Source organism: Heliangelus exortis, chromosome 26 (genome assembly GCF_036169615.1).
Source record: "Heliangelus exortis chromosome 26, bHelExo1.hap1, whole genome shotgun sequence".
Classification (NCBI taxonomy): Eukaryota; Metazoa; Chordata; class Aves; order Apodiformes; family Trochilidae; genus Heliangelus; species Heliangelus exortis.
In genome coordinates this window covers 6,339,751-6,364,781 of record NC_092447.1, presented here as the reverse complement: position 1 = coordinate 6,364,781, position 25,031 = coordinate 6,339,751, and the positions used below count along the sequence as shown (strand labels likewise).

Sequence of the window (25,031 nt, the reverse complement as noted above, 5' to 3'; positions counted from 1 at the left end):
ACCCTCCTGAAAAAACCCCCTACCCCCTCCTGAAACTTGGTGGGCAGTGCCCCCATCTTTGCAAAGAACTGGAAGGTGCAGTTTTGGGGACGCTCAGCAGAGCTCCAGGAGGACATTCTCCTTTTTTTTTTTCCTCCTTCCTCAACACCACCCCCGCTGTCTTTGCCCACCCACCCCAAGGTCTCCTGGCAGGGGTGAACATCACCAGCCCCACGGCACTGGTGCGGGGCACGGCCGGCAAAGCGGCGCTGCTGTCGGTGCGCTACGCCAGCGCCAGTGCCGACAAACCAGTGGTGAAGTGGCAGGTGAAGAGGGACAAGCCCGTCACCGTCGTCCAGTCCATCGGCACCGAGATCATCGGCAACCTCCGGCCTGACTATCGTGACCGCATCCGGGTGCTGGAGAACGGCTCCTTGCTCATCAGCCCCTTGCAGTTGGCTGATGAAGGTGCTTACGAGGTGGAGGTGTCCATCACCGACGACACCTTCACCGGCGAGAAGACCATCAACCTCACGGTGGACAGTAAGCACAAGGGTGTCCAGTGGAGGTGGGGTTGTCCAGGGGACATCTTCACCCACCAGTTGTTGGGAGGGTTCTCTCTAATCAGGGGGTGGTTTGGAGGCTTCAAGCACCCCATGCATCCATGCCACGTCCCTGGGGGAGAATTTAGTGTCCCCTTCCCCATAACCTGGGCCCATCCATCCCCCAAGACATGGCGTCACCCTGGTTCTCCTGCTCACCCCCAGTCCCCATCTCAAAGCCACAAGTCCTGGTGGCCTCCTCAACGGTGCTGGAGCTCAGCGAGTTCTTCACCCTCAACTGCTCCCATGAGAATGGCACCAAGCCCACCTACACCTGGCTGAAGGACGGGCGGCCGCTGAGCAACGACTCCCGCCTGCTCCTCTCTCCAGACCAGAAGATCCTCACCATCACCCGTGTCCTCATGGCCGACGATGACGTCTACAGCTGCCTGGTGGAGAACCCCATCAGCCATGGCCGCAGCGTCCCCGTGAAGCTCACCGTCTACCGTGAGCCACCTCTCCCTCCACCTCACACCCCTGGGGCTGGTCACCCCTTGCAGATGCTCCCAGCTGAAATTTTTGGGGGGTGTGTTGTCCCCCCCCATTCCTCTCCTCCAGGCCGCAGCTCCCTCTACATCATCCTCTCCACGGGTGGCATCTTCCTCCTTGTCACCCTGGTGACAGTTTGTGCCTGCTGGAAGCCCTCCAAGAAGTACGGCTGCGGGTAACTGGGAGCCAACAGGGTTCCTCTTATCCCATCCTGTCGTGTCCTGTCCCATCATGTCACATCACACCATTGCATTATCACATCTCATCCCCTCCCATCTCGTCTTGGCCCATCTTCTCTCATCCCTCGTAGTTCCATCTCATCATATCTCATCCCACCCCTCCCCAATCCATCCCACCATGTCCCACCCAATCTCATTCCAACTCATCTCACCCCATCTTGTCCCATTCCATCATCCCATCTCATATTGTCCCATCTTGTCCCACCTTATCCCACCCCACCCCTCCCTCATGGCAGCTCTGTGCCCTTTCCTGGTGAACCTGCCATGCTGGTGCTGCCCCACCTCCCTACCTCCCACAGGGAGAAGCGCCAAGCGGAGTCGCAGCCGTCCCCTGAGTTCTCTGAGCAGGATGAGGAGCGCCTGAAGCATGAAGGTGAGTGACAGCCCCACCACATCCATGGGGCCTTGGCCAACCCCAACTCCTTGGTCAACACCAGCACTTTGACCAACATCAGCGCCTTGGCCAACACCAATATTTTGGACAACACTTTGGGCAGCGCCAACACTTTGGGCAATACCTTGACCAATGCTAGCACCTTTGCCAACACCGTGAGCAACACCAGTGTCTTGGTCAATGTTTTGGCCACTGCCAACACCTTGGCCAACACCTTGGCTAATGCCAGCTTATGTAAACACCAATGTCTGGGCCAACACAAATGCTTTGGCCAATACCAATATCTTGGACAATGCCTTGGACAGCACCAATACTTTGGCCAACACCTTGGCCAATGCTAGCACCTTGGCCAACACCAACACCTTGGCCAATGCCAACACCATCACCACTTTCCCTCTCTCCATCCACGCAGCTGAGGGTGTCCCACGGAGCAGCGACCACGACCGCAAAAACCCTGTGGCCTTGTACATCCTGAAGGACAAGGTGAGTGGCTGGGAGCACACCGGCAGGGCGCCACGTCCCACAAGCTTCACTCCACACTCTTACCAACCCCTGTTTTTTGGCAGGACTCACCGGAGGCGGAGGAAGACTCGCTGCCCGAGCCCCGCGTGGCGGTGGAGCCGGGTTACACCAGCTCACCCTGTCCGACTGCTGGCCGCTCACCGGGCCCACCGGTGGCCCGCTCAACTCGCCGTTACCACCGCTCTCCAGCACGCTCACCCGCCTCCACCCGGACCCACCGGTCACCCCCCGGCTCCCCGGCCCGTTCCCGCGGGGCCCCGCGGCTGCTGCGAACTGCTGGCGTCCACGTCATCCGGGAGCAGGAGGAGGCCAACGCCGTGGAGATCAGCGCCTGAGCAGGGGGACATTTGGGCTGGCCAGCGGGGACACCGGCTGGGCCACCGCTGGGCTGGGCCTAAAGTCACTAATTCACTATTGATCCCCCCAGAGCTCCCTGCGCCCATCCCCTGCCTGCCCGGGGCTGCGTGGCGTAGGGGGCTCGGTGGGACGAGCGTGGCGGGAGCATGTGGAAGAGAGAGGGTGAGGGGGCAGGAGGGGAGCGTGTGGAGAGGGTACAGGGAGTGTGCAAGAGGACATGTGTAGGGTGTTCAGCGAGAGCAGTCATGGAACGTGCAGAGAGAGCATCCACAGAGCATGCAAGGGGTCACACACACTGAGTGTGCAGAGAGAGCACACACGGAGCATGCAGGGGGACACGCCAGGAACATGCAGGGGATTGTGCACAAAAGGTGCAAGGGTATGCAGCAGGGTGAGCAGGGAGTGTGTGTGCTCTGCACACTGCATGCACAGAGCATGTGGGGAGCGTGCACACGGAGTACCCGGACAAAGTGTGCGTGGAGTGTGAAAAGGGCATGCATGGAGCCTGCAGATAAGACTGTGGCATTTGTGAGAGGATGCCAGCATCCCAGGCGTGCACAGAGTGTTTGCAGTGAGCATGCAGCAAGTGTGCAAAAAGCCTGAGGAGGGAGCATGCAGGCCGTGCTCGCAGCTCAAGCACATGGAACGTTTGCAGCCAGGCTGGATGCAACATTTGCAGAGAGCATGCATGGAACATGCAACAAGCATGCCAAAAGCCTGAGGAGGGAGCATGCATGCTTTGGTTGCAGCCAGCGTGCATGCAGCATGCAGTAAGCGTGTGAGAAGTGTGAGGAAGGAGCAGGTGAGTGGTGCTCACTGCGGGTGTGCAGCTCAGGAGCTCACGGAGCTCATCTCAGTGCATGGACTGCGTGACGTGGGGCTCCCCTCTCCTCATCCCCCATAGCCCCCGGCTGCACCGTCCCCTCACCCAGGGGATTTTCCGTGAAAATCCCCAGATTTGGGGCTCTCCGCCCCAGGGTCTTCCTGGGAAATCGGTTTGGGATGAGAAGCGGTGAGCAGGCGGCCGAGCACACCAGGCCCCGGGGGGGTGGGTGCCAGGGCCTCCCAGGGCGCTCGGGGTGCTACTAACCAATAAACTCAAGGTCCCGCCTGTTGGGTGCCTGTGGGTGTCTTTGTGGGCCTGGAACCCAGCAGGGTGGGGGTGGCAGGGGGGTGGGTGATGTCTGAGACCCCAGTGACCTCGAGCCCCCAAGCTGCCAGCCAGCTGTCTGGGTGGGGATCATTCACTCTGGTCCCTACTGATGGCATCCCCAGCTGCTTCGGTTGAACTCCTCTTTAAACATGGTTGGGGTGAGGGGAACTGTTCTGGTTAAAGCGTTAACCACCCCTGTCCCCAGCTGCCACCACGCTCCTGCCACCCAACTCTTTGTATCCATCCCCCCTCAACCTTCGACCTCCCCCCACAACTTCCCGGCCATCACATCCGGTTATTGTCCCCCCCATCCGGAGCCAGTGCTGCCGCCGGGGTGGGCGGGGGGGGAATTGGATTTGGGGAGGAAGCAGGAAGCAAAGCCGGGCAGGATCAGGCAGGAGCGGGCAGCGAGGCCGGACAGGCCACACCATGGTGGGCAGCTGGGCCGCAGCGCTGGGCCTGGCCCTCTGCCTCACTGTGGGTGCCGAGCATGTCCCACCCCAACCTGCAGCGGGTAAGGACAGCCCAGCCAGGGGGGGGACCCCAAAAGGTCCCACACCACCCCACCTCTCCATGTCCCTCCCTGCTGCAGCGCTGCTGCGGGACAATTTCCGCCTGCAGCCGGGTGACCTGGTGGCCACTGCGGGGCAAGAGCTGGAGCTGGACTGTGTCCCCCCCTCTGGCCACCCCGAGCCCCGTGTCACCTGGAAGAAGGACGGGGTTACCTTGGACCCGTCTGAGGAGCGCTACGTGGTGACCGAGGGGAAGCTGCGGGTGATGGCAGCGCAGCGCAGCGACTCCGGGCTGTACATCTGCGTGGCGACCAACACAGCGGGACAGAGGGAGAGCCGGGGTGCCCGCGTCACCGTTCTGGGTAAGCCAAGGGTGCCCCCTTGGGGTGGTGGACACATCTCCTGGGGTTACGTTCCTCCATGTTCCTCATCCCTGCAGAGAAGCCCACCATCACGCGACACCCCAGTGACACAGTGGCAGCAGTTGGTGGCACGGTGGAGTTGGGCTGTGGCGCCCAAGGGGACCCGGTGCCACGGGTGCAGTGGCACAAGGAGCATGGGGACCTGCCCTGGGGCAGGTAAGATGGCGGCAGGGGGGAGGTGACCCCTTTTTGATGTCTCCTTGGGGCTGACAGAGAGGTGTTGATGCACAGGCATGAGGTTGACCAGGAGCACACCTTGCACCTCTACGCTGTGACACCCGCTGATGCCGGCACCTACGTCTGCACGGCGCAGAGCCAGCTGGGCACCGCCGCCGCCACTGCCCACCTACACGTGCAGGGTCAGTGCCTAGATCTCTGTGGCCTCCACCCCCGTGGCACCCAGAGCCATCTGGGGGAACAAGCAAGGGGAGACATCCAACGGCGTCCATCTAATGGGCTTCGTTCAAGGGGTCATCCAAAATGGTTATCCAAGGAGGTCACCCATGGGGAGTCTATCCAAGGGGGTCTATTCAAGGAGGTCCTTCCACAGAGAGTCTATCAAAGAGGGTCCACCCAAGGAGGTCCATCCCAGAAACTCATCCATGGGGAGTCTATCCAAGGGGATCCATCCAAAGAAATCATCCATGTAGTGTCTATCCAAGGGGGGACATCCAAGGAATTACATCCATGGAGTCGATCCATAGAGAGCCTATCTAAAGGGGTCATCCATGGGGAGTCTATCAAAGGGGGTCATCCAAGGAGGCTCATCCATAGAGAACCTATCCAAGGGGTCTTTCCAAGGAAGTCATCCATGGGGAGTCTATCAGAGGGGGACCATCCAAGGAAGTCTGTCCATAGGGAGTCCACCCAAGGGGTCCATCCTAGGAGGTCCATCCATAGGAACCTATACAAAGGGGGTTCCATCCAAGAGGTGTCAATCAAAGGTGGGCCGTCCAAGGTGCCCATCTAAGAAGGGTCCATCCAAGGGGCCCATTTAAGTGGGTCTATCCAAGGTGACATCAGGGCCACTAGATATGAGTATCTGAGGTGGGTGACTGGGCAAGTGCTTCCACCTGCCCAGCGCTGCCATTAGCCTCCTGTCCCCCAGACCAGCTGCCACCAGGCCAGCGGGAGCCTGCACCACAGGACCTGCTGGCCATGAGGCTGCACCTGGAGAATGGCACCACACTGCCTGCTGGCACCGTCTGGCTCCACTGGAGGGTTGGTGTGACCTTGCAACATTCTCACCAGGGGGGAGTCTGTCCAAGGGGATCCATTCAAGGAGGTCATCCATGGGGAGTCTATCAAATGGGGTCCATCCAAGAAAGGTCCGTTGAAGGATGTCTATCCAAGGAGGTCCATCCGAGGAGGTCTATCCAAGGGGTTCCATCAAAAAAGGGCCCATCCTTTGGGATGGGATGGGATGGGATGGGATGGGATGGGATGGGATGGAGACATGAGGCTGAAACTCCAACCCCTGCCTTATCTGCATCCCACCACACCTCATCACCCTTCCCATCCCCTCCAGATGGTGACACCAGCGCCTGCACCGGAGGGCTACGTGGTGCTATACCGCAGCCTGCTCCCTGCCAGCACCTCCTGGGCCCAACACAACGCAGGCAAGGAGCTCAGCACCACCATCCCTGCGCTTCGCAGGGGGCACCAGTACGAGTTCAAGGTCCGACCTTACTCTGCAGGGACCCAGGGCTTGGACAGCAACAGCAGAAACCTCTGGATACCAGAGGAAGGTGAGTTGGGTGTGAGGTGCCTCCAGGGATAAGTGGGTGGAGGATGTGGGGGTGGGTTGGGAGTCTCAGTGTGGTTGTCCCAGCAGTGCCAAGTGCAGCACCCCAGAGCATCACCGTGGCTGAGAAGGGGAATGGCACCGTGGTCGTGAGCTGGGAGCCACCACCTCCTGAGGCCCACAATGGCATCATTCGGGGCTACAAGGTTTGGGGTGATGGGGCTGGGGGGCTTCTGGCCAAGGAAGGTCTATCCAAGGGGTCATTTGGAGGAAGGGGGTCATCCAACCAGATCTAAGCCAAGGAGGTCCATCCAAGGGAGTTCAACCACGGGTATTCGTCTAAGAGGTCTGCCTAAGAGGGATCTATCAGTGGAGGTCTATCAAGGGCAGTCACACCAGGGGTCCATCCAAAAGATGTTCAACCAAGGGGACCATACAACAGGATCCATCCAAGGTGAATCCATCAGTGGGGGTCCTTCAGGATGGGTCCATCAAGGGTGAATCCATCACTGGATGTCCATCACTGAGGGTCCACATAAGAGGCAATCATCCAAGGGGTGTTCATCCAGGGTTTTCCATACAAAGCTGTCCATCCAAGGTGGATTCATCAATGGGGGTTCACCAAGGGTCTATCAGTGGTGGGGGGGTGTGGGGCATCAAAAGTAGACCCATCATGGAGGGTTACATCTATGAGTGGCCATCCAAGGAGCTTCATCCAAGAAGTGCTTATCCCAGGTGGATCCACCAATGGGGATCCATCAAGGTGACTCATCTGAGTGTCCTTGGGGCCTGCCAGGTCTGGTTAACAAGCGAGGGCTGGCAGCACCCCACCAACAGGACCGTGTATGGAGGCACCCGTCACCTGGAAGCCCCCCTGCCCACCTCTGGGGTCGAATTCTGCGTCCAGGTGGCAGCATTCACCAGCGTGGGTGTGGGAGTCCCCAGCAATGTCACCTGCAGCCTCCTGGGTAGGGAGCAGAGCACCAGCTGGGAATTCGGGAGTGGGGGGTCCTGGTGGTGCCACAGGGGGTGACACCAATGGGCCCCTCACAGGGTGGTCAGCAGGGAGCAGCAGGGTGGTGCAGGTGCTGCGTCAGCCCGCTGTCATCGCAGCCACCAGCTCGCTGCTCTGGGTGGCCTTAGTGCTCCTCTTCCTCCTCCTCTGCCAGCGCCGTGCCGGACAGGACAACACCACCCGTGGGGGGTGAGCAGCCACTGGGGGGACATGGGGGTCCCTGGTGTGAGAGGAAGGGTGGGACCCCCTTGACGGCACCTGTTGATCCCAGCAGGCTGGTAGCCAGTGACTCACCCTGGCTTGGTGGCCCCTGGAAGCCTGGCTGTGCCCCTCACAACCTCAGCAGCAGCAGCAGCCTCAGCAGCCGCCTCCTGGGCAGTGATCCCCATCCCTCCTGTGAGTCTTGGGACCCCCCAGACCCCCGTGGGACCCCCAACCCGTCCTGTGAGCTTTGGGACACCCCTGACCCCCATGGGAGTCCCCCCCCCATGGAACCCCACCCCTCCTATGAGCCTTGTGATGCCCCTGACCCCCGTGGAACCCCTTCCAGACCCCCATGGGACTTCTCACCCCTCCTGTGAGCCTTGGGACACCCTCAGGACCCCCATGGGATGCCCACCCCTCCTTTGAGACTTGGGACCCCTCCTGACACCCATGGGACCCGAACCCAGGGCCATGTCCCCCCCCCCCTCTCAGTGCCCCCACCCCCTGGGTGCCCCATTGGAGGGACGTGGGGACAGAAGGGACAGGAAACACCCAGCTGAGCACCCATGGGTTCTCCCCCCTCTCTGTCTCCCTCCCAGCCCTGTCCTTAGAGCATCCCAGCCTGGGTCCCCCCACACCTCCCCCCCACAGCATCCACAGTGGGGGTCACCTGGCAGCCCCTGGGGACACGGGGACCTGCGGGAGGGGACACTTCGGGGTGCACAGCTCCCCCAGCACCCCCATCCCAGCACCCTGGGAGCGTGGACACAAGAGAGGTGGGGACACAGGGGACAGCAGGGGACATGGGGGACAGCGGGGGGGACATGGGGAACATAAGGTAGACATGGGGACACAAGGGACACACAATGGAGGGACATAGGATGTGGGAGACACAAGGGACAGCAGGGAATATGGTGGGACATGGTGGGACAGTGGGGAGACACGGGGGACATGGGGGGGACATGAGGGACATGCGGGACACAGAAGGGACATGGGGACACATTGCAGGTTCAGTGGGGCGACAACAGGGGACGTGGCAGACATGTGGGACATAGGGACAGGAAGGACACAGGGAGTAATGGCGATATGGGGGGGACACGGTGGGGAAAGAGGGTAACAGGCAGGGGACAGTGGGTCTGTGGCTCATGTCCTCGTGTCCTCCCAGCCCACCCAGAGCTGCACCCTGTGCACAGCACTCCAGTGCTGACAGGTGGCCCTGGCCATGTCCCTGTCACCGGGAGCAGAGACAAGGGGGGGACAGACCTGGGGCTGGGGGCCAGGTGGCCTTGGCCAAGGGGATCCGAGGGTGACACCAGAGGGGACCCATGGCGACTGCCAGCCTTCAGCTCCCCCAGAGCCCCCCGGCCACCCCACGCCTGGCACCCGCCCGTCACCCGGTGAGTCTGGGGGTGTCCCCAGCCTGGGGACACGGGTGGGTGACTGCCCCTACCCTGTGCTGCTAAGGTCACAGTGTCCCTTCCACCTGTAGGTCCCCAGCCACTGTGTGCCCCAGTGACATCTCCCTGGTCACTGGGTGCCCCAAGGACATCTCCCTGGTCATCAGATGTCCCAAGGATGTGTCCCCAGTCACTGGGATCCCCAGGGACATGTCTCCAACCACCCGGTGCCCCAAGGACACGTTCTTGGTCACTGGGAGCCCCCGGCATGTGTCACCTGTCGCCAGGCACCCCAGGGACATGTCCCCAACCACCAGGCACCAGAAGGACAAAATCTCAGCCACCAGGCCCCCTGATGAGATGTCCCCAGTCACCAGGCACCCGAGGAACATGTCCCCAGTCACTGGTCACTGCAGGGACATGGTCCTGGGCAGCAGGTACCCCGATGACATGTCCCCAGCTACCAGGCACCCCAGGGACCCATCAGTGATGACCAAGCACCAGAGGGACACGTTCCTGCCCAGCAGGTACCCTGAGGACATGTCACTGGTCACCAGGCACCCTGAAGAGATGTCCCCAGCCTCCAGCCACTGCAAGGACACATTCTTAAGCAGCAGGTACCCCAAGAGACACATCCCTGATCACCAGGCACCTCAGGAATCCATCCTTGGTGACCAGGCACCGAAGGGACGTGCCTCTGACCCCCAGGTACTCCAAGGACACAAGGACCAGGCTCCCCCAGGATGGGTCCCCACTCCCTGGCCGCCTCTCACCAGCGCTCAGTGACGGGGTCCTCACACCCCAGCAGGTGGCTGAGGACCTGGAGATGGACCAGGCCACCATCTACCCCAGGTCTGCTCCATCCTCCTGGGACACCACCACAGTAGCTGACGACCTGAAGACAGACCAGGCCACCACCATGTCCCCCCATAGTCCCCCAGTGCCACGGTCCTTCTCACCAACACACACCTATGGCTACATCTATGGGCCTCCAGCCTCTGAGTTGGATGAGGGGGAGGAGGAGGAGGAGGAGGAAGAGGAGGAAGAAGAGCAGCCAGGGATGAGGGGCTCTCTGGGGGGTTCCCTACTCAATGGCTGGGGCTCTGTCTCAGAGGACAACTTGGCCAGTGCCCGCTGCAGCTTGGTGAGCTCCTGTGATGGCTCCTTCCTCCTGGACGCCTCCTTTGCCCGGACACTGGCAGTGGCCGTTGATGGCCTCTGCTTCAGCCTCGAGGACACTGATGGGAGCTACAGGGGTGAGACAGGTGTCCCCAGACATCCCCCCTCTGGCCCCTGGTGGCGTCACCTCTTTGGCGAAGGTGGCCCCATCATCCCACCATGGTGATGCCACCACCTCCCCAGCAGGTCCCTTGCCACTGCTGTCCCCCTTGGAGAGGATCTTCTCCCCCAGTGTCCCCATCCCCCCCCAGGACTGGGGGACAGTGCTTGGGGTGCCACCGCAGGGTGAGTGTCCTGTTGATGCCAGAGTGATGGGCACTGGGGTGTGACCTGTGGCAGGGGGCTGGAAGATATCCCTTTTGTTTTCCAGGTGGTCACAGGACAGGGATCAGCAGCGCCTGGGCCGGGGCAAGTGACAAGCCCAGGACAGGGAAGACACAAGTGTGGCAGTGCCCAGGGGGTGGGACACGGCAGGTTCAGAGTCCCCTCAGCTCAGCAAAACTCCATCTTTATTAAAATGTTCCCCAAACAGGGGCAAAGGCCACCCAAAAGGGTGGGGGGCATCAAGGTGGGTGGGTGTCCCTCCTTCTCCAGTGTCCTTGTCCTCCTCAAGTGTTCCCATCCTCACCCTCCCCAGCACTCTCATCCTCCCCAGCTGTCCTCATGCCTTCCCAGTGCCCTTGTCCCTCCCCAGTGTCCTCCCCTTTCCCCACCATCCTTGTCCCCAACCATCCTCACCTGGCCCAAGCACCATTGTTCATCCTAAGTGTCTTTGTCCTTCCCCATTGTCCCCTCAGTGTCCTCATCCCCACTGACCATCCTCATTCCTTCTGACTCTCCTTGTCCCTCCTGACCATCCATATCCTTCCTCAGCATCCTTGTCCTCACTTTGGCCACCCTTGGCCCTTCCAGGTCTTCTCATCCCTCCCAAGCCACCTTGAATGTCCTCATGTCTCCTCCAAGTGTCCTTGTCCCTCCCAACCATCCTCATCCCCAGGGTCCTCAACCTTCCAAAAAGTCCTTGTCCCCAAGATCCTTGTACCTCCTGAGCACCTTTGTCCCCCCCAAATGTCCTTGTCCTCAGGGTCCTCACCACTCCCAAACATCCTTGTCGCTCCCAACTCTCCTTGCGCCCCCCTGAGCATCCTCATCCCCCTCTCTTGCAGTCAGCCTGTGGCCACTGGCTTTGTGTCACCCTGATGCCACTCAGAAATTAAAGATCCCCCCCACCAAGCCCCCCTCTGTGTGCCCTATGTCCCCATTCCCACGTCCTCAACCCCTGCTCCCCCCCCATCATCGTTTCTCCTGTGCCTGTGGCCCCGGCTGGCGGTGGTGGCCTGTCCCTTGGCTGCGGTGGCCTGTCCCTTGGCCACGGTCCCCAGGGGTCCAGGCACGCCCTGAGCTGTGCCCGCGGGAGCTTGTGGAGCCACGCGATGAGACACTGCCAGTGGTGGAGCCACCACCAGATGCTTGACCCCAGGGTGGGCCAAGGGCTTTGCCATAGGGGACGACCTCGTCTGCAAGGGAGGGGACAGGGTTGGAGGGAGGGCTGGGGACACCCCCAGGATCTGGAGCACGCCAGCACCGACTCCATCTTACCAAGGCTGATGTGGTGCTGGGCCCCGTTGGGCTCCAGAGGGTGGCCTAGGGGCTGGCCTGGTGGTGGCACCGGTGGTGGTGGCAGCTCTGGGGCAGAATGGTGGGGAAAGCTGAGTCCCCCCTTGTCACCTCTCCCTGGACCCTCCCATTTCCCCCCAGCTCACCCCCCAGCTGCTTCTCCCGGCAGTAGCGGCTGCATTTGGGCTTGGGGCGACATTTGGAGGTGTCCCCACGGGTTGTCCCTGAGGGGGAATGGCAGTGTCAGTGTGTCCCCCACCTACCCACCCACCCACCCAAAATGGACTCTGCAGGGCTCACCTGTGCCAGGGGGGCGTCGGACTTGGGGCACAGGGGGCCCAACGGCATCTGGGCTGGGGGGCTCAGCACCTGAGGGGGCGGTCCTGGCAAAGAGGGGTGGGGGAAATTTGGGGAGGGGGGATGCAGGGAGAGGGTTGGTGGCCACCATGGTGCTGGCACAAATCCCCTGGTCTTGTCCATCCAGTTAGATGGCAGGGCCACAGCTGGATAACAGCTGTGCAGCAGGGTGGGTGGTGACAAGATGGGTGGATCATGAAGGGACATCTGGAGCATGGTGGGACATTGGGATCATGGTAGGACATCCAGGCTCTGGTGGCATGGTGGGATCATGATAGCATAGCAAGCCTGTGGTCCTGATGACATGGCTGGATCGTGATGGGACATCCAGACCCCAATGGGACAGCTGGGACATCCAGACAGCAAATCATGATGGCACAGCAGGGCTGGATGGTGACAGCAAGTTTGGATTGCAATGTGACATTAGCACCACTGTAGGACACCTGGACCATAGTGGGACATCCAGATATTGATGGGACATCTGGGCCATGATGGCACAGCACGGACAGATAGTGACATCATGGGTGGATTGGGATGGGACACCTGGACAATGGTGGAATATCTGTATCCCAGCTGGAGACCCAGACCCCTGTGAGATATCTAGACCCCAATGACACAGCCAGACCATGATAGCCTGGCAAGGTCAGATGGTGACAATATGGCTGGATGACAATGAGACACATGGATCATGGCGGAACATCCAGACCCCAATGGGACACGTGGACTCTGATGGCATGGTTGGACCACCATGGCACGACATGGCTGCATTGTGGTGGGGCCCAAGTGAGGCCCATCTCCTACCGGCGCAGGCGGGGGCTGTGGAAGTCACGGAGGCGGGGAACATCCTCGGTGGCACAGGGCGACGGCGTCAGCGTGGCAGTGGATGGGGAGGACATGGTGGGCGAGGATGGGGTGGTGGTGCAGGGGACATCCTCACCGGAGCACCACTGCTCCATCCCCAACCTGCGATGTGGAGAACAACAGGGTGAATGTTGCAGCCGGAATCCCCCAGCACCCCCCTCCCAGCCCCCTACGCTCACCCTCCAGCTGCCTCTTCCTCTTCATCCTCCTCCTGGGCACAGCGGCTGAGCTCACTGGCCGAGGGCGGGGGGGGCAGCAGATCTGTCCAACTCACAACTGGTGGCTTCACCTCCATCCAATTCACTATTGGTGGCTTCACCGACTGCCCCAGCTTCGTCCCTTTGGCCCCTGCGGTGCACAAGGATGCCAGGAGGGGACCAACCCCACCAGCACCCATGTATCCACCCCCCCTCCATGCCATGCCACCTCCCCTCTTTACCATGCTCGGTCCGGCTGTGGGGAGCTGGAACCTCCATGGGTTGGGGACTTCCCGTGGGGTAGAGGGTCCCGTGCTGTGAGAAGGGGCGGGGGAAAGTGCCAGGCTCCTCATCCCCCGCTCCGAAGAGCTCCGTCTGAGCGATGTACCGGGTGATGCCGGCGTCTGCGGGAGGTGACCGTCAACTCTGACACCCCCAGCTCCGAGCCACCCGTTCCCCAGGAGGACCCCTCACCGTTGTAGTATCTCTCGGCTGTTCCCAAACCACCGTGCCACGCGTCCGCCAGCCACGGGTGACCCCCACCGCCCGCTGCCCTGCATGGAGATGGGTCCGGAGATGTGGGCGCGGGGGGGGGGGGGGAGGCGGTCATGGGTACAAGGGAGGGAGGAGGAGGGGGAGGTTACCTGGAGCCGCCACGTGCCGGGAAGGAGACTGAGGAAAGGGGTGGGGGCGAGGGGCCAAGGCGGGTCCTGGCGGCAGCCATCGGGTCCCCAGCAGGCGTGTAGGCGAAGGATGCTGGGAAGAGAAACGCGGTGGGTGTGCGGGTGGGTGGTGGGGAGGGGGAGGTAGGGGTCCCCAGGGGTGCCACCCATACCGGTGAAGTGGCTCAGCTCCTTCTTCCTCCGGCGTCGGCTGTAGAGCCAAACGGCGAAGGCAGCGAGGAGGAGCCAGGCAGCCACACCGACCCCCGCAATGAATGCGGGACGCCGGGCAACCTCAGCCCAGCGCTGGGCCACGCTCAGGACACCCGCGGGTCCCACGTCCCGCTCTGCCGGGGGGGCTGCAGGGGACACGGGACACACACACACACACACAGAGGAGCCGTCCCCAGCAGCGAGGTGACCTCTCCCGCCACCCCCTATCCCCGGGAACAGACAGCACGGACTCACCCATGGGAATGGGGACAGGGGCGCTGCGGGCGCCCAGCCCGGCCCCGGTGGCGGCGGCGATTTGTGCGTGGTAAGGGACCCCGGGGACGAGTCCCCGCAGTATGGTGGCCAGAACCGTCCCCTCCACGCTCTGGTTGATGTGGAACCGGCTCTCATTGCCCAAGCACCAGATCTGAAGGAGGAAAACACCCATGGGGACACCGTAATGCTGTGTCGCGGGAAAGAGGGGACAAGAGAGGACCCTCTGCCCTCACCTGGTAGTGTCGGATGATCCCGTTCTGCTCGGCCACCGGCGGCGGCTGCCAGGAGATGCGGACGCTGGTGCCATTCCAAGCCACACTGACAGCTCGTGGTGGGGCACTGGGGGCTATCCAGGGGACACACAGAGGTGGCATCACCTCCAAGGGGCCCCTTGGGGACCACCATCACCCTCAATCTCATGCTCACCTGCCTCCGGGGTGCGCAGGGCACGCACGGCGCTGTCAGGGCCGTGGAGGTGGTGGAAATAGGGCTGGACTTTGACTTGGTAGTCCTGTCCGTGGCGCAGGTGGGTGAGCAGAACCCCCTGGTCCCACGGCACCACCTGTGCTTCCTGTGCCTCCTCCCAGTGCCCGCTGCCACCCCGACGCAGCAGCACCCGGTAGCCCGCAAGGAAGGGGGCTGGGTGCTCCACCTGGGGACCGAGGGTGGGAAGGATGAGGTTTTGAGGGGTGCTCGGCACCAGGACCCCCATCCTGGCCCAGCAGATGGTGGAACTTACAGTCCAGGAGAGGCGTACAGTGCCTGGTGGCAGCACCACGGGGTCCTGCAGGTGCACGGTCACCTGTGCCAGCTCCCGCTGCACCCACTCCAGGTCCAAACCTGCCTGCGTGGGGCTGGTGGCTGCTGGAAATGAAAGGGATATGGGCACCTCCATCGGTGTCACTGGGCTGAGGTGCACCCAAGGGTGATGGGTCCCTGGGCACCGCCACTGGCATCGTTGGGTGGAGGTGCACACAAGGCTGGTGGGCCCATGGGCACCTGCATTAGCATCACCAAGCAGGAATGCATCCAGTGGTGGTGGGTCCATGGGCACGCCCACTGGTGTCACCAAGCGGAGATGCAACCAAGGGTGGTGGGATAATAAATACCACCACTGGTGTCACAAAATAAGGATGGACCCAAGGGTGTGAGTCCATGGGCGCCTCCATCAGCATCACCAACCGAGGGTGCACCCAAGGGTGGTGGGTTTATGGTGAACTCCCTTGGTGTCATGAAGTCAAGATGCACCCGAGGGTGGTGGTTTCACAAACACATCCACCGGTTGTCACCAAGTGAGGATGCACCCAAAGGTGTTAATGGTCCCTGGGTACCTTCATTGGGGTCACCAAGTAAAAATGCACCATGGGATGGGTTTGTGGACACCCCCACCCACGTTGCCTCCAGGTCTCACCTTGGGTGCGCACGGGCTCTGAGAGGCCGCTGGGGTCGCTGAGCCCATGGGCATTGGCTGCCCGCACCAGGAAGAGGTAAACGGTGCTGGGGACGAGGCCACTCACTGTGTGGGTCTCCCCCTCCACATCAGCTGCCACTGTCTGCCACGGGCCACCCGCTGCCTGGCTGCCAGGGGACAGGGGTGACCCATGGCGAGGTGGCACCGGGCCACTGCATCACCCGGAGAGGACACTTGTGTGATACCTGAAAGCCTCCACGATGTAGGAGGTGACGTTGGTGGCACTGCTGTCCACGTTCCCTTTCCAGCTGAGGGTGACACTGCTCTCGGTGACGTTGGTGACCACAGGGGTGGAGGGCGGCCCAGGGAGAACCCCAGATTCAGGAGATGGTGGGGAGAGGTTAAAGCCATCACCTGTGGGATGATGAGAGGTGGAGATCTCGGGTGGTTTCATCCCTGCAGTGCCATGATGTCCCTGGTGTGGTGACATCTTTGTGACCCACCTGGCACCTCCAGGGACCCACCCCAGGGCGTCTCACCCTCCAGGCTGGTGGCCACACACTCGTAGTGCCCCAAGTCCATCACCTGCTGGGGGAAGAGCTCCTGCCCCATCACCCTGAGCACCCACCACCCCAAGTAACCACACCTTGAGCACCCACTACCTTGAGCTCCAGCTGCCCCGTGGAACCAACACCCTTCATTCCCACCACCTGTTGTACCCACACCTTGAGCTCTCACCACTCGGTGGAACCATTGTCCATTACACCCACTGCCCCAAACACCCACCCAATGGGACACTGGAATAATCCTGAGCACCCACTACCTTGAACACCCTCCATCAACTGCTACCATCACCTATTTAGCCCACCACCCGTCATTCCCACCATCCATTGCACCCATCACAACCACCAGCTTGGTCTCCCACCACCCATTGGGACCATCACCTGTTGGCACCATCATCCCAAGTACACACCACCCACTGGAACCATCACCCCAAGCATCTACGACCCATTGGAACCACCACCCATAGCCACCGCCATCCCCCCATCCCCTGTGGGTGCCCCCCAGCTCACCCTCAGCTCACTGCTCTGCAGGGTGCTGCTCTCCAGCAGGTTGGTGCTGGCTTGGGTGGTCCCCAGGGTGCTCCCATCCTTCTGCATCCCCCCGTTGGTGGGGGGGTCCCCATGACCCACCCCCCGGCATGGCACCCTCCGGTTGGTGGGACCCCGGAGGGTCACAGGTGGATGGGGGGTGGGTGCCATGGGTGCAGGGGGGGTGGGGGAGGTCCGGGGGGACAGGGACTCACCCTGGGCCACCTGGAGGGTGGCCCGAGCCATCAGGCTGCCGGCCACGCTGAGGGCCTGGCATAGGTAAGAGCCAGCATCGGCATGGGTGACGTTGGTGATGGTGAGGGTGCCGGTGGGGGACACCCAGAGGTGGGTGCTGGGCAGATGGAGCTGGCCTGGGAACAGCAGGGTCTGGGGAAGGGACAGGGGTGGGTGTGGGGACAAGGATGGGGACAGGGATGGACTGGGGTGGGACAAGGATGGGGATGAAATAGGGTGGGGATGGGGACAAGGAAGGGGATGGGGACAGGATGGGACAGAGGTGGGGATGGGAAGGGTACAGGGTGGGGATATGGACAGGGTTGGAGATAGGGACAAGGGTGGGAAATGGAACAGGAAATGAATGGGGTGGGGATGGGATAGGGACAGAGCTGGGGAAAGGGGTGGGAACAAGGGTGAGGATGGTTGGGGTGGGGACATGCATTGGGACAGGGCTGGTTTCAGGGATGGGGAAGGGGATGGGGATGGGGACAGTGACAGGGACAGTGACAGGGCTGAGTCCAGGGCCAAGGCAGGGACAGACCTGGGTGCCCTCCTTCTGCCAGAAGATGGCTGGTGGGGGGTTGCCCCTGCTGCGGCAGGGGAAGGTGACATTCTGCCCAGGGGTGACACTCTGGTCGCGGGGGCCGGTGACCAGCTGGGGTGGCACTGGGATTATGGCAGAGATGGGGTGCTCCAACCACTCCACCAGCACCCATGGGTGCTTTGGGGGGGTGGAAGTAACCCCTTACCATGCACAGTGAGGGTGGCCGAGGCCTGGACACGGCCCACCCCGTTGTCAGCTGTGCAGGTGTAGGTGCCCTTGTCCTCTGGTCGCAGTGCCCGGAGCCTCAGGGTGTTGTCAGGGAGAATGTCCCACCTGGAGGCAAGGGGGGGACCCAGGGTGGGAGGGAGTAGGGATATGGGAGGTGATGGGGACCTGGGATGGGGTGGAGACATGAGATGGGAGAAGGATGCAGGATGTGACAGGGAGATGGGATGTGATGGGACACAGAGTGGGAGAGGGACATGGGATGTGGTGGAGACATGGGATGGGACAAGGACATGGGATGGTGTAGAATTCCCCCAAAAATATTTGTCTCAAAACAGCCACCCTGATAAAATGGACATTGTGCTTGGGTGGAGGCCTCATTCAGGAGCCATCTGAACCCTCTTCTCTCAAGGAGAGACCCTCATTTGGGGAAGCACCCTGGTAAAGGGGGCCCTATTCTGGCAAGAGCAGCCCCTCCTGCAGTGGCCATCCCCATCAGCTGAGCAGTGTCCTGGCAAGGGGAGCTCTGGTGGCCACCCTGACAGGCAGGACACTGTCATTATTGAGAAGGGACAGGGCAGGCAAGCTGTCCCCTGCAGAGTGACATCCTCTGTGTGCCCCGCGTAAAGCCTCTGGGGAGGGCACCCGTGCAGAAATAAGGGACGTGGCTTTGTCATCCCATCTGGAGGGGCCCAAGGGAATACCTGGCTGTGCAAGATATGCCAAAGCCCACCCCCATAAAAAAAAGGTGGGGTCAGGCAGCATAAAAGAGGCACATTGGGAATGCTGGATGTGAGCCCAGCATCCAAGGGCCACAACTTCCAACCCAGAGCATTGCTGGATCCAAGCGTGGGGAGATCTTTCCTACCTCTTTATCTCTCTCTCTCTGTTTTAAACCTCATCTCGGGTAACATAGTTTCTCACTGTGTGACGTTTTACTCCCCGTTGTTTTGTTAAACTTTTTTGTTGTAACCCCTTGTTTTGACAACTTCCTTCATTCGCTAGCCTGCTGCTTGTACCCTGACATGCTTTGTAATCTTACCCACTTTTAAGTAAAGATGTGGCTTTTATCCAAACCTCCTGGGTAACAATCTTACTCCTCAGTGCCGCACAGAGATGTCCAGAACTTAATCTCACCCAGTGGGTCATTAAAAAAGATTAATTGGAGGAGGAGGACTGGGCCCAGCTGCACCCAGGCTCCTCTAGGAGCTTAGAAATTAAAGGGGTGGAGTCCAAATCTCCCTGGATTGACCCCCACTCTGAGGAACTCTGCCTGTGCCCACTCTGTGGGAGGTGATGTCTGGGCAGCTGTGCTCACCCTGTGAGATGTGACAGTGCCACACCTACCTGTGGTGAAAGGTAGGATGGGACAAGGACACTGAATGTGACGGGCACACTCAGTGCCACAGGGCATGATGTGGACATGGAATGCACAGAGGACATGGGACACAATGGGGACATGGTATGTCATGGGGACACTTGCCCCAGGACAGGGGAGAGGATGGGGACCACCAGCTGCCCCATGTCCCCCCTTCCCCCTCACCTCCCAGCTGGCATGGTGCCCTCCTCCTTGTGCCACCGGACATCGGGCCGGGGGTCCCCCCCAGCCTGGCAGGGGAACTGGGCCGTGACCCCCGCCAGCACCGCCTGGTCCTGGGGACGCCGGCCGAAGGCTGGGCGCTCTGTGGGGACAGCCAGAGGGAATGTGTGTGTCCCCAGCACCCCAAAAGCTGACACGTGCAGACCCCAGGACTCCAAAAGTGGCATGTGCCCCCAGACACCCCAAAAAGTGACATGTCCTCACAACATCCTGGAAGTGACATGCGTGTCCCCCAACATCCCAGTTGTGACAAGTCACCTTTGGGTGCCCTCCCAGCACCCCAAAAGGGACGTATTCCCAAACCACCCTGAAAGTGAAGTGTCCTCCCCAACACCTTCAAAAGTGACGTGTTCCCCGGCACTCCACAAGTGACATGTCCCCCCCTGTCCCCACACACCCAGGACCAGCAGGCGGGCAGGAGCACTGTCCCTCTCCCCGGCCACGTTGGTGGCCACGCAGACATAGAGGCCAGTGTCACTCTTGCGCGTGGGGGCCACCATCAGCTTTCCACCACGAATCTGGGGGGGTGGGGGACACACACAGGGGATGAGCCCACACCCCCACACCCCCCAAGATCCCGGAGTATTGTTTAGGGACATCCCCAGGTCTCACCGTCAGGCGCTCATTGTCCCTGTCCCCCAGCCGAGCACCATCCTTCTTCCAGGTGACACTGGGCTCGGGGTGGCCGCGGGGGGGGACACACTCCAGGACAGCCGGGTCACCCGAAGCCACCGCCACATCCCCGGGGGGCTGGCGGAAATCCTCCCGCAGCACTGGGAGGGGATGTTGGCGGGGGGGGGACATCAACATAGGAGGGGACATGAACACATGGGGGACACTGGTATGGGGAGGACATGGGCAGGTGGGGGAAACCAGCATGGTAGGGGACATCAGCATGTGGGTGACATTGCTGATGGAGGGGGGGACATTGGCATTGGAGGCGACATGGACACATGGGGGACATCAGCATGGAGGGGACATTGGCATGGGGGGACACAGACACAAGAAGACTTGGCATGGGGTGGGACACCAGCATGGAGGGGACACTGGCATAGGGGGCACAGTACCATGGTGGGGACATCGCCATAGATGGGCACATTGGCGTGGAGGGGGACATGGACACATGGGTGACTTGGCATGGGCGGAGACACTGACAGTCCCACCCCCTTTCCCCCGCCTCTCCACCCCAGCACTGACCGGCCAGCTCCAGAGAGGCGTTGCGGCTGGTGGCCACCCCCAGGTAGTTCCTGGCCACGCAGACATAAACCCCTTCGTCGGTCCTGCCCCGCCGGCCAGGGAGGGTGCGGGGGAGGTAGAGGGACCCCCCCGGCAGGAGGGTGCGGTGGGAGCGAGGGTCCTCCCGCCCCGTCCCCACCCGCTCCCCGTCCTTGTACCACTCGACAGCGGGCGCTGGGCGGCCCTCGGCTCGGCAGTGTAGGGTGGCCGGGTCACCTCGGGACACCAGGAGGTCCGTAGGGTGCTGGATGATGCGGGGGGCTGTGTCCTCCAGCAAGGGGTGGGACCCTGGGGGGAATGCAAGGGGTGGTCCTCACTGGGATTTTGGGAGGGAGGATTGGCACAGGGGGTCCTCCTCCCCCCCAGGAGTGAGATGAAGTGGGCCAGGTCTCAGCCCAGTGAATCTGCTGCCTGGGAGGTGGGATGAGCCGGAGGTGAGATGATCAGAGATGGGATGGCCTGGAGGTGGGATGACCCCGAGGTTGGATGACCTGGAAGTGAGATAGCCCACAGGTGAGATGAAGCATGGCCAGGCCTCAGCCCAGTTTACCTTCCCCAACCCATGTGGTTGCTACTGGGATAGGAGCAGAACCAGGAAGGGGTTGGATCTCGGACACCCTGTGGGGTGGACAAGGCCAGGGGGATGAAGCACCAAAGTCCCCAAACTGGGGGTTTGCCCTCAGCTGGGAACAGGGACTTCCTGCGGCTGCAGAAACCACCTCGGGTTTGGGTTAAAAAATAAACATTTGGAGTCTGAGAAGTGCTCCGGGGGCTTAACGGCTGGTCCTTAATGGAGGGGAATTAATGCTCCTTAACGGGGGGTAATTAATGCTCCTTAACGGGGGGTAATTAACGCCCGGCACCCCCCGGAGTGGCTGTCCCTGCAGTTCAGGCTGCGGGCGCTGAGTGGCACTGCCGGCCCGGGGACCGCGGCGACGCGTGTGCACGCACGCGCCACCACACGCATGGACACGCGTGTGCGCACAAGCACTCACGACGGGGTGTGCATGCACTTGAAGACACGCACATGCGTGCAATCATGCAGGCAGTGCGTGCACCTGCAGACACACACGTGGACGCATGCAGCAGCACGTGTGCACTTGCAGACATACACGCATGTTCAGTCATGCAGGGGTGTGCATGCACGCCCAGTCACTGACCATGCACGCCCATACGTTTGCCTTCATGCAGCAGCACACACGCACACGCTTCCACACGCATGCACGCGTGTGCATTCCTGCAGGGCCACACACACACACGCCTGCCCCCCGTTTCCACACGCGTGTGTACAGCCCCAGCACTGGGGGGCTGTGTGGTGGGCGGTGTGCTCTGATTTGTGCCCCCCCCCCCGGGCCGGTTGCCATAGGGACAGGGGGGACGCTGCGGGGGGGCCCAGCGGGGGCGGAGGGGGCCGCAGCTGGACCGGGTGCTTAATTGGAGCAGGAGGGGGGGGACAGACCCGGCCCCCTCCTGTGTGTCCTCCACCCCTCCAGAGCCAAACGCAGGGAAGTTCAGAGTGAAAAAGAGGAGGGAAAGCTCAAAAAGAGCTTAAAAATTAGGGGAATCCCCCTGGTACCCTCAGCCGGGGATGCTCCCCCCCATCCCTGTCCTGCTTGGGGACACGGGGCTGCTTTGGGGATGTGGGATCAGTCTGGGGACACGGTGACTCTCATGACTGAGGATCGGGGGACACCGGGGGATTTAGGGGACATGGGGAATATCCTGACTCAAAGACTGGGGACAGAGGGACAGTTTGGGGACAGCGGGGTCCCTCCTGGCTTGCGGGCGCGGGGCTGGTTCGGGGACACGGGCGCTCTCCTGACTCAGGACTGCGGGACACAGGAACAGTTTGGAGACACTGGGGTCCCTCGTGTCTCGAGGACACGGAGCTGGTTCCGGGGCTCTCATGGCTCAGGGTTTGGGAGCTGGTTTGGTGACACGGGGACAGTTACAGGGTTGCTCCTGGCTTGGGGTCTGAGGGTTGGTCCGAGGAGACGGGAACAATGTGAGGGTATCGGGTCAGTCCCAGCTCAGGGTCTGGGGGTCGTGTGTGGACATGAGGATAGTTGGAGAACGAGGGGTTTGTCCCTGCACGGGATTTGGGGACACCGAGTGGGTCATGGTTTGGAGTCTAGGGGAGTTTTGGGAACATGAGGTCACTCCTGCCTTGAGGACAGCTGTGTGGGACTCTGTGGGAACACAGGATCGCTCCTGGCTCCTGGTCCCGGGACGCGGAGCTTGTCCCCGAGTGAGGACACGGGGACTGTTCTGGGGAGAACGGTTCGGTCCCGAGGTAGGGACACGGGGCTGACTGGGGTACCAGCTGGGGTTGCCGGCTCGTGCCAGCGTCACTCGGGACACGGGGGGACACGGGGGACATCGGGACAGTGGGGGACACGAGGACGGCGGTACACTGGGGACAGCAGGACATCGAGACAGTGGGGAAACGGGGACGACGGGACAGTGGGACAACGGGACAGACACGTACCGTTGCCGAGGCCCAGAAGGAGTGGGGGTCCGGGGGGGCCAGTGCCGTTGGGGTAGGGGCCGGGCAGGAGTCCGGAGGAGTTGGAGCCCTCGGTCCCCAGCGAATCGGCGAAGAGGTTCATCTGCAGCAGCGTCTTCAGCAGGTACCGCAGCATCGCCACCCACCCCGGGCGGACCGATTCCGGCACCCGGCACGATCCGACCCGGTTCGGTTCAACCCCACTCGGCTCAGCCCAGCCCGGCTGGGTTTTATTTGCCTGGGCTGGGCTGGGCTCAGCCGAGCTTTCCACGGTCCGGTCCGGATCACTCGGCACGGCTTTAATCGGTTCGTCTTAGCCCAGCCCGGCTCAGCCTGGTTCGGTCCAACCTCAGCCCGTCCCGATTCAGCCCAGTTCTGCTCCCCTCGTCTGGGCTCAGCCGGTCCGGGCTCCCCCAGCCCGCGGCACCGCCCCCGAGTCCCTGGAGGGAGCGAGCAGACCCTGCCCCCCCTCCCCAGCCTCCTTTGAGGGCTCCCAGGGAGGGTGGGAGGGGTTGGGATGACTTTGGGGGGTGGGGACGGAGGAAAGGGGGAATCTCGGGGTGCTGTAACCTCACCCCAACCAAAGGGTCACCCGGGACCCTCCTCAGTGAAGCGCAATACCGAGGGGGGCGATTTTAGGGGGTGCTGGGACGCCCAGTGGAGTTGATCTAGGGGGGGGAGGAGGGAGGGCAAGTGGACCCGTCTGCACGAGGCCTCCCGAATTCTTAGTGAGCAATTAGGAGCTTAATTAATGAGCGGGGGGGCGATATGTGAAGCAATGCGCCTGCCAGCTCCCGTTTGGATGGAGAGGGGGAGCGTTATAGAGGGGACAGTGATATGGGGGGCGTATAGAGGTTCGCGATAGGGGGGGTGTTATTGGAGGGGTGTTTTGGGGGTGTCGTTATGGGGGGTTGTTGTGGGGGGGCTATGGAAGGGGGTTTATGAGGAGGGCTCGTTATGGGGGGTTTCATTACAGGGGTTTTTATGGGGGATTTGTTATAGGGTTCGTTCTGGGGGGCTCGTTCTGAGGGGTGAGCAGGAGAATGGGCCTCATGTGGATGGTGGGAGGGGCCTGCTGTGCACATCTGGTGGGGGTCTCACCAGGGGGGGCTTTTAGGACACATCTTGGGGGGGACCATGCACATCTGGGGGCACTGAGGGTGTTCACATCTGGGAAGGGGGGGCGGGGTATGTGCTAGCGAACATCTGGATGGCACAGCTGGGTAAGCATGGGGATGCCCCCACACCTCTGGAGAGCCAGGCAGGTCACACATCTGGAAGTAGGAAAAAGAGGTGGGCACGCATCTGGAGGAACATCTGGAGAGCGTGAGGGAGGATGCTTCCCACACACACACACCTGGAGTGGTGCTGAGGCCTCAAACGGGTGCACATCTGGGTCCCCCCACCATTCACATCTGGGTTCCCCGTGCACATCTGAGGCCCCCTGTGCACATCTGGGGCTTCTCAGTCTTGGGCCTCACCACATCCCACTGGAACATCCTGGTGTCTTGGGGAGGGGATCAATTCATCACCCCCTCACCCCTCGGATGCAGACCAGGACAAAGGAAATTAATATGGATTCACTTGTTAATTTAATAATTTATTAACTTGTTAATTTATTAAACACCTCCCCAAAAACTTCCCCGTTTCTCCTGCAGTGGTGTCTGCCCAAGGAGGAAGAATTTCTCCTTCAAACACCAGATTTATCCAACTTTTATCCCAATAACTCCACAGGATGGGAATTGAGGGTAATGCCAAAATATTAAACGCTGTGGAATTGCCCCCCAACC

The 25,031-nt window shown here is 61.4% G+C and overlaps 3 protein-coding genes across 13 annotated transcripts; 2 read left to right on the top strand and 1 right to left on the bottom strand.

Annotated features, from left to right (window-relative positions):
- Window positions 1–47: 47 nt before the first annotated feature.
- Window positions 48–2,765, top strand: HEPACAM (hepatic and glial cell adhesion molecule; the record flags this gene model as incomplete). Its single annotated transcript, XM_071768904.1, has 6 exons — window positions 48–522; window positions 747–1,028; window positions 1,140–1,245; window positions 1,609–1,682; window positions 2,116–2,186; window positions 2,270–2,765. Coding segments are annotated over 6 exons (1,299 nt in total), but the record flags the coding sequence as incomplete, so codon positions are not given.
- A 1,295-nt stretch (window positions 2,766–4,060) lies between these two features.
- ROBO4 (roundabout guidance receptor 4) lies at window positions 4,061–11,442 on the top strand. Of its 11 annotated transcripts, none has more exons than XM_071769027.1 (16): window positions 4,061–4,609; window positions 4,687–4,825; window positions 4,901–5,028; window positions 5,778–5,890; window positions 6,198–6,417; window positions 6,504–6,619; window positions 7,210–7,381; window positions 7,467–7,617; window positions 7,703–7,824; window positions 8,232–8,408; window positions 8,798–9,029; window positions 9,122–9,466; window positions 9,557–9,646; window positions 9,717–10,285; window positions 10,392–10,493; window positions 10,579–11,442. In XM_071769027.1, the coding sequence occupies exons 1-16, from the start codon at window positions 4,165–4,167 to the stop codon at window positions 10,722–10,724; spliced, it is 3,267 nt and encodes a 1,088-aa protein (XP_071625128.1). In that variant the 5' UTR covers window positions 4,061–4,164; the 3' UTR covers window positions 10,725–11,442. The 11 variants fall into 11 exon arrangements, with proteins under 11 accessions (XP_071625128.1, XP_071625127.1, XP_071625124.1 ...); XM_071769026.1 differs by having other exon boundaries at window positions 9,554–9,646; XM_071769023.1 differs by having other exon boundaries at window positions 4,062–4,249; window positions 4,328–4,609; window positions 9,122–9,646.
- A 59-nt stretch (window positions 11,443–11,501) lies between these two features.
- ROBO3 (roundabout guidance receptor 3) lies at window positions 11,502–23,613 on the bottom strand. The gene is given in 24 exon segments (XM_071768903.1): window positions 11,502–11,757; window positions 11,825–11,894; window positions 11,972–12,049; window positions 12,126–12,296; window positions 12,982–13,145; window positions 13,223–13,566; window positions 13,568–13,644; window positions 13,715–13,794; window positions 13,885–13,996; window positions 14,076–14,261; window positions 14,371–14,542; window positions 14,625–14,737; window positions 14,818–15,255; window positions 15,803–15,969; window positions 16,048–16,216; window positions 16,306–16,621; window positions 16,996–17,280; window positions 17,672–17,796; window positions 17,880–18,007; window positions 19,443–19,581; window positions 19,897–20,017; window positions 20,112–20,272; window positions 20,697–21,023; window positions 23,224–23,613. Coding segments are annotated over 24 exon segments (4,353 nt in total). The 5' UTR covers window positions 23,378–23,613.
- Between the last annotated feature and the right edge of the window lie 1,418 nt (window positions 23,614–25,031).